Raw genomic sequence first — 13,601 nt, forward strand, 5'->3', positions numbered from 1 at the left:
CTACTAAAGCTTATGCTCCAAATTATCTGTTAGTCTATAAGGTGCCACAGGACTTCTCGCTGTGTTTAATGAAAGATATTTCAAAGAGTTCCCATCCAAAAATTCTGGGATCTTCTTAGATTTCTTTTTATTACTATTATGTCATGAAGTATGTCAGTCCCACAAAAGCTCATCACCGAATAAATCATTTTGTTAGTCTTTAAAGTGCTACATTTCGGCAGCTTTGTAACGGTGAAGCACAGACTAACACAGCTACCTCTCCATTACTTTTCATCATGTAAATGAGTTTAAGATCAGTGGGACTTTTAGAAAAATATTAAAAAGAACAAAGAACTAATAGTCCATTCACAGCATTGATTCAAGCAGCCTTCTATTTTAATTTGAAAAATGAAACAAAACAAAAAAAAAAACCCAAGAGATTTTAAATTAGCACAAAAGAAAATGAATGTGAATAATTCACTATAGATAGAACTGCAAAAAAGACCTAAGCATATAAAAAGGCTCCACTGGAGGGCATATGCCCTTTCTGAATTATAATGAAGGATTCTGTCCATTAGGAAATCCAAATTGAGTTAACACAATTTATTAGTTAGTGCAGCTATTTCAATGTTCTCAGGTCCAGATTTTCTAAAAGGTATGTATGTTACTAAGGGTCTGGCACTTGTGTGCACTCAGCTCCAACACACAGTAGCATTGCATGAGCACAAGCCTTCTATGCACACAAAACTAATGTGAGAAATGAGGGGTACAAATGTTACATTCAGATCTCCTAAAATTACAACAAAGCTTAAGCGCTTTGGAAATTTGATATTTGGTGCACTCAATAGCTATTTGTCAATATGACCCAGTGCCAGCTTCACATTGAGCAGTGTTCTCATGAGACAACTGCTACAGTTAAAAAAAAAAAACAAAACAGAGAGCAATGGGAACTAGCATAACTTAGTGTGGAGTTTCTGGAGTGAAATGGGTGCTACCGATGTCAATATCGCCATTGTTTACACCTTTGTTACTGTTAGCTGTTATTCTCATCTGAACAGGAACCAGAATGCTGGTTACCTCTACCTGCAAGAAAGTCAAGAGCTGCTATTATTTCTTCCTCCACGGTCTGAAAGCTAGTATAGTAAACTCTTTCATGTCTGGCATTCTATCATCCGGAGCTCTCAAATAACTGGCATTTTAACCATAAGTAAATTTTAGTTATGTTTTCCATAAGTACAGTATAGTACAAATACAAATAAATACAGCACACAGTGTAAGTTTACAGTGTACTATATTTTGGAGCATAAGCTTTTGTGGGCAAAGACCCGCTTCATCAGATGAAGTCTTTGCCCATGAAAGCTTACACTCCAAAATATCAGTTAGTCTATAAGGTGCCACAGGACTTCTTGTTGTTCTCAAAAGGTACAGACTAACACGGCGCTCTCTCCGATAGTGTACAATATTACTGTTGTTGGTAAATAAAGTGAGCGGCATACATTTTTCTTTGTTTCTTAATATCTAAGCTTCTTTTTCTTTAGTGTTATGCATTGCTAGGTATACCTCTGTATTATCCAGAGTATTTGAATATCCCACAACCTCCTGGTCCCAGGACTGCGAGATATGAAAGCATTTACTGTAGTTTATATACATAAAGATTTCTTGTAGATTGCTCTTGCTGCAAAATGCCTTAATTCTGTTAGACTGACTAGACCTAAACATAGGTGCAACTAACAACGAAAGGGCACCGAGACAGATTATGACCACTGCAGGTGTACTCAAACTGGAGCATCCCATAAGACTTCAACTGCCCAGTCACTCAGACTAAAGATAAAGAGGAAGCCATGCTAGTCTATACACTGTCAAAACAAAAAGCAGTCAAGTAGCACTTTAAAGACTAGCAAAATAGTTTATTAGGTGAGCTTTCGTGAGACAGACCCACTTCTTCAGACCAGAGCCAGACCAGAACAGACTCAATATTTAAGGCACAGAGAACCAAAAACAGTAAGCCAGGAGGACAAATCAGAAAAAGATAATCAAGGTGAGCAAATCAGAGAGTGGAGGGGTGGCAGGGAAGGCCAAGAATTAGATAGATTCTAATTAGATAGATAGATTCTAATTCTTGGCCTTCCCTGCCACCCCTCCACTCTCTGATTTGCTCACCTTGATTATCTTTTTCTGATTTGTCCTCCTGGCTTACTGTTTTTGGTTCTCTGTGCCTTAAATATTGAGTCTGTTCTGGTCTGGCTCTGGTCTGAAGAAGTGGGTCTGTCCCACGAAAGCTCACCTAATAAACCATTTTGCTAGTCTTTATAGTGCTACTTGACTGCTTTTTGTTTTGATAGACTAAAGATTGTTCTACACATACAGTTTAATTTAAGAATGAAGGACTGAAGCTTGATAGCCTCAATCTGGGCAATGTTCTCTTTTTAGCCTGTATTTGTGATACTCTCAAACTCCATATGCTGATCAAAGGGGAGACCATGCTGCAATATGGGTCATATCCAAACATCCAAAATATGGAGCGTTTCACACTCCAGAATTCAAAATATTTTCCAAGGTTTAAAAATATCATAACATAATCTTATTAGTTCCTACCAAAACTTTTGCATATGTTACAGACGTCAAATTGCTTTTTCAGTTTAAAATAGTTTCTGTAGTTTTATGCTACAGAATTCTGCCAAGATATATTTTTAATTTTTTACATTCCATACAAATGTCACTGAGTGAAAATGAAAATTACTTGCCAAGTAACTTGTTTCTAGTGTTGCTACAGCCATGTTAGTCCTAGAATATGAAACACAAGGTAAATGAGGTAGTATCTTTCATTGGACTACTTCTGTTGGTAGAAGAGACAAGCTTTTCAACTTTAGAGAGTTCTTCCTTGTATCTCCAAAAGGTAAACAAACTGCCACAATTAAATAAAAGGTGGTTAAACATGTCTACACTAGAAGCATCTGTCGACAGAAATTACTGTCGACAGGGAAATCTCAATAGAACTCCTGTCAACAGACTGCATCTACACACAACTTGCTCTGTCGACAGAGACCTGACAGACTGCACTGCCCTCTGGTGCCAGAAAGCAGAATGGCAGCTCTACAAAGAGGAATGCCCGGCAACCGGAAGTCCTCTCTGTTGACAGAAGTGTCTACACTGCATTTTGTTGACAGTGCTCTGTCCAGAGATTGTTACGCCTCAGCTTTTTGAGGGATAACACTGTTGAGGAAAATGCAGAGTTCTGTTGAGCCTTTGTCGACAGAACACTTTAAGGGTGTAGACGCTCCCTGAGTTATGTGGCCCCTTCTGTCGACAAAACTCTCCAGTGTAGACCCAGCCAAGAAGTTAATAGAAGTTGCAAGAAACCACATAAAATGAAGTGGGTAACTAACATCTCTCCAGTCATAGGACAAAGTAGGGTTAGTAGGATATTAACTGTTATAGTGAACCATAAAATTTGCATCTCTGTTGAACCATGTTTCTAACAAAGATTTTAATTTTAAGTTTCCAGGCTTATCTTTTGAAAATGTTGTACAGGTTTCTTTTTGTAAAGACTGACCTGGCTTGGAGCAGCCTCTCCAGACACTCCTCCCCTTGTGGCCATTGCAGACAGAGCTACTCTGCCACGGCTGAAGTGTCCCTGCCTGTGGTGGTCCTGCAGGACTAGAGCAACCCCCAGCCCACAGTGGGCAAGGGGCTACTCTATCTCATACTGGTTAACCATAACTGGCTTGCCTCATCTGTTTAGGATGAAGTTAACCAGTTAATCTTTAGTAACAGAGAGGAAGCCGTGCTAGTCTATACACTATCAAAACAAAAAGCAGTCAAGTAGCACTTTAAAGACTAGCAAAATAGTTTATTAGGTGAGCTTTCGTGGGACAGACCCACTTCTTCAGACCGTAGCCAGACCAGAACAGACTCAATATTTAAGACACAGAGAACCAAAAACAGTAAGCCAGGAGGACAAATCGGAAAAAGATAATCAAGGTGAGCAAATCAGAGAGTGGAGGGGTGTGGTGGGGGGGGGGGGAAGGTCAAGAATTAGATTGCATACTTGGCTCAGTCTAATTCTTGACCTTCCCCCTGCCCCCAACACACCCCTCCACTCTCTGATTTGCTCACCTTGATTATCTTTTTCCGATTTGTCCTCCTGGCTTACTGTTTTTGGTTCTCTGTGTCTTAAATATTGAGTCTGTTCTGGTCTGGCTACGGTCTGAAGAAGTGGGTCTGTCCCACGAAAGCTCACCTAATAAACTATTTTGCTAGTCTTCAAAGTGCTACTCGACTGCTTTTTGAGTTAAATCTTCAATATCCCTAGTTTCAGCCATAAAGAAATGGCACAGAAGGTGATCCAGTAAGACCTTTTACCTCACCCACCCTTCCTTTTCGATACAAGGATTATTAAGCAAGGTTTAAACACTTCTGTTACTGTTTCTCTTTTTTGCTTGTATGGTAGGGTAGGGTGAGAGGGACACTCAACACACCAATAAATTGACTAAAGTACCTGACAATTGGTAGAACTTTGTGATAGTCATGGAGTCTTGCTCATCAAAGAGTCTCCGATCATCCTGATTCTCCAGGACTGCTTGCAGGACTGTCAGGAAATTCTGCAGGTAGTATGGGTGACTCAAAGAGTCAGACGCAGAACAAAGTGCACCACTTGTTCTGTTTAAAATGTCACTGGCAGGATTCTGAAAATCCACCTCTTGCGTTGACTCTGTGAAAGCATGATACATCATCTCATTCTGTAAGTCTTCATTAACTTCCACAGGAAGTATTCCTGTATAACCCTTCACTAAGCAGTTTTCTGTACAGCTCTCCTCTGCTGCTTCTGTCCTTCGAGAAGAAATATCCTCAGCAGAGAATGGCGTTTTAGCTTCTGAATCATTTGATCTCTCTACTTTATAATTTGTTGGATGTGTTGTATGTTCACCAAGATTAGGCACCATGCCCTCAGAACAACTGTGTTTCTCAATGTTCCCTGCAGCAGACTCTAATTCCCTGGCAACAACTCTACCTGACGATATTAAACCATCAGCAGATCCCACAACAGTCTCTTTATCACTTTCTTGTGCTTCTCCCTGACTTTCAAGTTCTTTTGTTAGAGCGTCTACCAGGACAAAATGATTCTCCTTCTGAGAGCCATCCCCAGCACAAGCCTCTCCATCATCCCATTCTGCAGCATTGTCACACACACTGTGAACAGCTTGAGATGAAGAATTCCTCTCATTTTGTTCCATCAGTTGTGTCCGCTGAAAACGACGCCTTCTGGATAATTTAGATGACAAACTTCCCAAAGATATACTTTTAACCGTTTGCACCCTGGGCTCATTTTGAACCTCACACATTGGAGCATTATTTTTTTTGAAGTAAGGACTAGTCTGTTGCCCTGCATCTGCTCTCATTTTCAACAAGTTGCTTTTGAAGATTCTCTCACTTTTCTCTGGAGCTGAAGCTTTCTTTGGAAAGCGTGAGGTGCAACTAGTGTTCAGATCTATACCTGATGGACCCTCGTTCATAAAACAGTCAAGTCCTGAATCAACTGGAATCCTTTCACCACCCCCATGATTCTTCTGACACACAACATCTATGTGCTTGTTGATCTCATACCTTGGCACCATTTGCCCACACAAAGGGCAAGTGACTTTAGCAGGGGGAGTGTTGTTAAAAAAGGATAGGATAGTCGAAGAAGCTGAAGATATAGGTGGTGCTCCTTTAACTTCTGCTTCACTCTTTTTCTTGTTTTCATTTCTTTTCTTGTTTTTACTTAGGGACAAGCTTCTCCGGGGCCTTTTATTTTCTGGAGACGTTGCTTCTGACATTATAGGATTAAAAGACATATATATAGCATTTGAGTGATATTTTCTTATTCTGAAATAATTAAAAATAGGAATTTTCTTGGCTTCATGTTATTTGCTTGTGTCCTCTGCCCTGCCTGCAAGGAAACATATGAAACTTATGAACAATTCTGAGTCTACTGAACAGAAGATCTATTAACTGCCATATATCACCGATGTGAATAATGTAGATAAGAAAAAGACTGTATGTCTGGAACAATTTACTCTTGACAAAACTAAAAAGCAGTCTCGTAGCACTTTAAAGACTAGCAATATAATTTATTAGGTGATGAGATTTTGTGGGACAGATGCACTTCTTCAGATCTGAAAAATCCTGATAAATTATAGCCGAGACAATGAGAATTTAACAAAAAGACAGAAAAAAACTAAACAACTGACAAATCAGCTAGATATGCCTCCGGTTAATAACAAAACAACACCTGTCATCACCCATATCCCCCAAATCAAACCCCTCCAATGCATTATCAACAATCTACAACCTAAACTGGAACATGATGCTGCTGTACAACCATAGGCCCTGGCTGACAGACCTGTTCTTTCCTACAGACAATCAACTAACCTCAGGAAAATGCTCACCAGCAAACACATGCCACAAGATAGAAATACTAATCCTGGAACTTTTCCTTGCAACAAAGCCCACTGCCATCTCTGTCCACATATTTATACTAGAGACACCATAACTGGACCTAGCCACATCACTTACTTGATCGGTGCTCATATTCCTGCATTCCTACCAACGTGACATATGCCATCATGTACCAGCAATGCCCCTCTGCTATGTATATTCTCCATACTGGACAATCACTTCGCCAAAGAATGAAAGGACACAAATCAGACAAAAGGAATCTGAATACACATAAGCCTGTCAGTAGTTATTTCAATCTAGCAGGTCATAAAACCCACAACTTAAAAGTCAGTGTTCTAAAACAAAGAGATTTTAACACCAGATTACAAAGGGAGACAGCTGAATTGGCGTTCATTCTCAAGTTTGATTCTTTTCACCTCGGACTCAACAAAGATGTCAATTACCTTAAGCATCACAGGGACAGTTTCCCCACCTTTGATATTTGTAGTAGCCCACTTAACTTAATAGACACCTGCAGGAACTATTTACCTTTTCCCTTCATCCCCTTCTGTCCTATCTAGCTGATTCATCAGCTTTTATTATGTTTTTTTTTATGCCAGAGGACATAACATATGCTGTTGAGCTACACAGTTGTATTTAAACGTTTTTACAGTACTCAGGAGCAGTCAAGCAGTTACACAGAATTCTTCCCCAATTAGCATTTCAAGGTCTGCTTTGAACGAGTGTCTGAACTCTGGCCCAGACACATCAGGAGCCTCATGGTGCATGGAGGTACGAATCATGAGGCAATAAGCACCTGAGGAACATCTCAAACGCTCACTAACTTCAGCTACAGATGTTCAGCAGTTCTGAGGAGCTTAGCCTTAATGTACGTATATATTTTGCAGATTAGTGCTTTTCTAAAAACAACTGCCACAGGTTAAGTATAGCTTCACCCAAAAAACTCCAGCAGGAGCTATAGTCTGCTCCTGGAGTGCACCCTGTCAACCCAGCTTCCAAAAGCAACTATAGTAAACTTTTCCATTGTAGCGGGAATTGTTAGTCACTAAGTTGCATCAATGTATTTGAGGAACCCTTACACAACTGAGGAGAAAGGAACACCATAGGAGTGAAAAACAAGGCTGACATAGAGAAGTTAGCTCCCCACAAAGCTTCTCACAGAGAGCCAGCTTTGCTCTATATTCTTATGAGGAACATTTAAATTGGAACATTTCCGTTCCTTCACCTGTAAGGCACCCCTAATTCATATACAGTTATGACTGACATACTAAGTATAACTTTAGCATTAATAAAGCATTCCAAAATGCCTACAGTAGGTGTAATCTCTGATCAACAAATGAGGAAAATGAGGTATAAAGCAGCTGAAGGGCCAATACCAATGTTTTAAAAAAATTCTATGTTGTAAGCAACCAAAATTTTTTATCTGTTAACAGCACTATAGGTTAAGAACTTTTAAAGCCTATTCACGCTTCAGGCACCAATCCTGAAAGGACTTTGGTGAACACACTTAACTTTACTACCATATGCAGTTCTACTGATTCCACTGTACAGTAAATCCCTGAGATACATGCTCTCGATTTGTGCATATCTCGGGTTAATGCAACTGTGAGTGGCGAGGAGCTGACACCTAGCTCCCTGCTTCCAAGCACCAGCTCCCTGCCACTCAAAGGAGCAGGGAAATTGACCAGCTTCTGCACTGGTCATTTTCCTGGTTCCTGTCAGGGGTGGCAGCCAAGAGTTAGGCTGTAGTCCCTGACAGGAGCAGCAGCCTGACTCTTGCCACCCCTAACTCTTAGCTGCTGCCACTGACAGGAGTGGGGAATCTAACCAGCACAGCAGCACTGATCAGTTTCCCCTCTCCTGCTAGCAGCGGGCAGCCCAGAGCCAGGCTGTGGCTACTCCCAGTTCTCAGGAGACAGGAAACTGACCAGCAGTGCTGGTTAGTCTCCCAGTCCCTGGGAGTTGTGGGGACCTACAAATCAGGAGGCAGCCTGACTCCTAGCTCCCCCAACTGCAGGAGCTAGGCAGCTGATCAACGATGTGTGTGGGTCAGCTTCCTGGCTCCTGCAAGCCCAGGGTAGCCAGGAATGCAACTTTTGTATAACTCCAGTGTCTACTGTACGTTTGCAGAATCAGGATCTTGTGTGTATCTGAGCATGTGCAACAAATATCAATGAAGTTGGTTTTACTTTATTTACAGTCAAACCTTGTAGGGGCATGCTTATTAATTGTGGAAGCAATGCTATATACTTGAGCCGTTAGACTGTACGCTGGCTTGTTTATACAAAGATAATATCAGGCATTTCATTTCAACATCCATTTAGATAACATGTCTACTCACACATATAGTTAGTGTGAAGTAACAGAGAGGGAGCCGTGCTAGTCTATATACTATCAAAACAAAAAAGCAGTCAAGTAGCACTTTAAAGACTAACGAAATAATTTATTAGGTGAGCTTTCGTGGGACAGACCCACCTCAGACAGAAGTGCATCTGTCCCACGAAAGCTCACCTAATAAATTATTTCGCTAGTCTTTCAAGTGCCACTTGACTGCTTTTTTGTTTTGTTAGCATGAAGTGTTTAACCCACTTCTCCTGGCTCCCCCTGCTCTGTCTTTTGCTCATGAAGGAAACTGTGAAGGGATCAGCAGAGCATAGTAAGGCTCAACTAAGGTTTCCTAAACATACTCAACATTATTTTGTTAGTCTTTAGAGTGCTACTTGACTGCTTTTTTTGTTTAAATAGTATATCGACTAGCACATCTCCCTGTCTGCTAATACTCAACATGTAAGCCCTAGTTATCTATATACACACTGCTGGTCTGACAACATAGCAAATACAGACAGGAATGAGCACCATCAAAAGGCTCCACGGTCCTGCATGCTAGCCCTTCCCAGTGCCTGCACAAGGCATCTGCATTTTCTGGGGGTTCTTACTCAGTGTTTAATACAATTATCCAGTGAGGGTAGCATATTACATTGTAAAAACATACCTTTAAAAAAAAAAAACCAAGTTAAACTAGATGCTAAGGCTGCCCCAGGCCACTGACCAGCCCAGTCCCCTGTCCTTGCCGATACCACAAGATGCACAACAGAGGCGCACGGCTCACAGGGGAGGATGAGCGGCTCTTACACTACACCTGAGGCACTGCTAACTCACATGGGGAGAAGGCCGAAGGGGCTGGACCCGCAGGCCCCACTAGACCGGCTTGGCGGCAGTGCCCCTCAGGTCCCAGCACATGGCGTGCCTGTCTCTGCTCCCTCCTGTCAGCTCCACCCCCACTCCAAGCCCGGGCCCCCCAGATCTCGGGGTCTTATATGGGCACCTAGTGACCCACCCCCGCAATCTCCTGTTTCACACCAGCTGTCTAGTAGCCTGGCCCGGGCGGGGCTGGGGTCAGGGCCAAGGCCGCGGGCGGAGCCGCGCAGAACCGAGCTGACACCTGGCAACGAGGGGCCTCAGCCTCTGCGAAAGCCCCGCCCGCAGGAACCGCGACTGACAGGGGTCCCGCGTGCAGAGACGTCATTGACACGTAATTGCGGGGGCTCTGGGCGCGGCGCTGGAGGGCCACAGACCCTGTGTGACCGAGCCGGGGGAGGGCACAAGCACTCCGCTGGCAGGACCCGACCGGCAGCCGCCATGTTACGGCCTCACGAGCCTTCGCTCACCTCCGCTCAGGGGCCGGCACGCGCCATCCCTCCGCTCTGCATCCCGCCGCCGCAGGCGCGACGAGCAGAGCCCCGAGTGACCGATTCGCCCAGCCGCTCTGGCTGCGGGTGCTTGCGCAGAGCGACTCTGCTGGCCGGGGGAACGCGTTGGCCGCTGGACACCGCCCAGCCGCGTCTGACGTGCCGCCGTCTGACCCAGCGCTGCGCGTGCAGAGCTGCAGGTGAGCTTTGGCCGCTCGTGCTGGGGCCTTGTCTCAGCCGCGGGCTGCTGAAGCGATGGGGCACAGCCGCCTGTTCCACAGCTCATCCCTCTGCTGGGCGGTGGCCCAGTGAGCCCCCACCGTCTAACGCGCGTGGCCCCGCGGCGCTCCTGGCCCGGCTGTAAAACACGGCAGTGCTTGCAAAGTGCTTGGAGAGCAAATCCTCGTGGTCTGACTCAGCACCCTTCTGCTCCCTCGAAAGCCCCCTGTGTCACACTCGTCTCTTGTCCAGCCCTACCTTACATCCCCCGGAGGTGTTGGATTCATTTATTTTATACGTCGCCATTGGCAAAGGGCTTATCATTAATTGCGGGGGAAATATATCACGTGTTTTAAATTTTGCATGACATTTTTATTGATGTGAGCTGCCAACAATTACCGGTAGGCAGTACTTATCTTTAAATAAGCAATAATACTCTTCCCACCTATGCAGAGTGAGTGTGCGTCAGCCCATTTGATTCCACTTGCAGTCAGCGTACTAATTTGTCTTTCCCTCTATTGAGTCTTTAACCATGCAGTCATTGCAGGATCAGGGTGTAAATCAGTTTGTAAAACACTCATTTTTATAAATTAAAAATGTATTATCTCTAAAGGTTACAAAATGTTTGATCTTAAGCGGTATAATTCTTTGTTACATATTTTGAATTTCAGAAAATCTTATTTATCTCTTGTGACAAAATTATAGTATGCTAGAAGACTTACCCTGTCACCTGAGTCCTTCCTGACAAGTGTAGGACGCAGGGCAGGGGATTCCATCCAACAGGCCTTCTCTCTCACTCCTGACCATCAGGGGCCTTCTTTTTCTTCCCACCCCAGGTGGAGACCATGTAAAGGGGTTTGGGTAGGAAAGCTGCTTACCCAAGTCTGACAGCTGGCAAGATGGTGGAGGCCCAGATCTGCTGGCTATGCTCTTGGTGGTGCAGCTGCCTCCAGTGGCCATTCTCAGTCACATGCTCGCGCCTCCTCCCTTTCCATGTTATCAAACCAGTCCCATTCCAGTAAAGATACTCAACATTAAACCAGAATCATAATATGAAGGCCAAGCTGAGAGGACAAACTATTTGAATATACAATAGGTGTGGGTTGTATTAATGGTAAAAGATGAAAAGTAATAGAAAAGAAAAAAAAGCTGTTGCTTTTAAGAAAAGATTAAAAATGTTTACATTATATGAAAAGTAAGTGAAAAAAGGTTCCAAATTCTAAAAGATGAACAGGTGTTCTTGAAGCTCCAGGGTGAGGCTGAGATAAATGCCAAATTGGATGCTTTATTATTCAACCAAAGAGAAGCTGAGATCTCCAGAACTCCCAGTTTTAAAGTCTCTCTATTGAGAAAGGCCTTGAAACAAGAAAAATGTTTATCCTCAATAAATAGAAGCTTGAAAGCTCCTTTAGCTATTTCACAATCCTGGGCTCTGAAACCGCATGCATTGAAAGGGACTGGAAGAGCTGTTCCTTCATTAAATCAAAGGGATTTCACATGCACTATGACTTCACAAAAGGCTATGTTGTAACAAGAAAGGCAGTTTGTTTTTTTCCTGTTTTACTATGTCAGACTGCATGTGAACTAGCACAGACACCCACATTCTAAAGAGATGCTTAAGAGCACTGTGTGGCCCTGGAAGTACTGACCAGTTTAAACTAAAGCAAGTCAACAACATGGAGAAGAAAATATGTTCACTGGAAAACCTTTTCACTTTCAATTGCCTGGAAAGTTTATAACTGTGGCATGAAGAATCTGCAGAAATATCTTATTGTAAGAAGACAAAGATTTATGTTCAGATACAGAACTGATTCCTGAAGCTGCTGAAAGATAACTATACTTTGCTAGAGTTTTTAATTTATTGTGTATCTATCCAAATGAAGTAAGTTTTGAAAGGGAATGTGAATGTTAGCTACAATTTTAATTTTTTACCTTTCATTTTAGAGCATTTTTCATTTACAAGTCTAATATCTAATAATGCAAGAAATAAAACTGATCAGGTACCAATATTGAAGCGGGGGGTGATCCAGGGTCAAACATGCAAGCACAAATGATACCTTGCTGTAATGACTTTTTAAAAATGCACATCAACATAGGTCTCGACACAATGAATAAATTAAACCCCTTTTCAGATTCCATTAGCCAGAACTACCATACTGTCACTCAATCTTGGTTATATAACATGTTCTTTTAATGTTTTTACAATGCAGATATAAGTCCTTTTACCTGTTAATAATTGTTCTGTTTTCGCTTTACCTGAGATTGAATTTCTACAATACTAACTTTTATGACTTGGACTGTGACAAATTTTCCAAACATCTCTTTGCAGATATTATTTATTTGAAGTCACTGAAAAAAATATTTAGCTCTCAACAACCAATTACTTTTTTTTTTAACTTCCAATTACTTAAAATGGTTTATTGTGATGAGTTAAATAAGTTTAACGATACTGTGTCTCAATGTGATGAAATGTATTTATGATCATTCAGAAGTTCCTTAGGAAGTCTTAACGGATAAGTACAATATTATGCAGTGGGAAAATGAACATTCAGGATTATCACTGCCTAACATTTAACCTGCTTCAGGGCTTGTACGTGGTAAATAGAAAGTTGCATGAAGAAATCAATGCTACTGAACTCAAACTGGTTTAACCCTGGCTTATCAGTTTTACAAGCTAAATCACATAAGGGCTAAACCAGTTTTAAGTATGTTTACATTAGGGGTTTACACCAGTTTAACCAGACTGATTTCCAGTACAGGTTGAACCTGTCCAATTTCGAACACACTTATCTAGCAACTTCCGCAATCCAGTATGATTTCAATTAGCTGGATGACCACTTTTCATGGGTATTTGGCTAAGTTTCCCATGATCCCATAGAGTTTGTTGACAGCCACCAGTCCTGGGTCTCAGTGTTCTGTGCTGTTTAGCTGCATTTTACCCCTAAATGTCTTCTAAGAACCCAGTACAGCGAACGTGTTGGTAATGTGCTAGAAAATATTGATCTCCAACAGTTCAGCAAGTTCTTGTTTGGCACTGGTCAGCTCCTGCAGGTGCCTGGTAAGAATGGTTCAATGTGTAGTGTTGGAAGAGGCAGGCACTAATCTGATGCATGGAAAGGATGTGCAGTAGTCCCTCAAGTTATGTAAGGGCTGTGTTCCCACGCACCATTGTGTAACCCGAATTTTGCATAAGTTGGGGGGTGGCTTTTTTCCCTGGCAGAACACATGTTCTGTAGTTGGGGAAGCAGCAGGAGCACCTGGAGCTCCTTTTGAAAG

At 42.4% G+C, this 13,601-nt stretch overlaps 1 protein-coding gene across 1 annotated transcript in view; it reads right to left on the minus strand.

Moving 5' to 3' along the window:
• Positions 1-5,813, minus strand: part of FAN1 (FANCD2 and FANCI associated nuclease 1) — a 31,843-nt gene extending 26,030 nt beyond the window's left edge. Inside the window, exon 1 of the mRNA XM_075006396.1 lies at positions 4,478-5,813. Within this exon, the coding sequence (XP_074862497.1) occupies positions 4,478-5,813 (1,336 nt within the window). The remainder of the gene's footprint in view (positions 1-4,477) is intronic.
• Between the last annotated feature and the right edge of the window lie 7,788 nt (positions 5,814-13,601).

This window comes from Carettochelys insculpta, chromosome 12 (genome assembly GCF_033958435.1).
Source record: "Carettochelys insculpta isolate YL-2023 chromosome 12, ASM3395843v1, whole genome shotgun sequence".
NCBI classification, from domain to species: Eukaryota; Metazoa; Chordata; order Testudines; family Carettochelyidae; genus Carettochelys; species Carettochelys insculpta.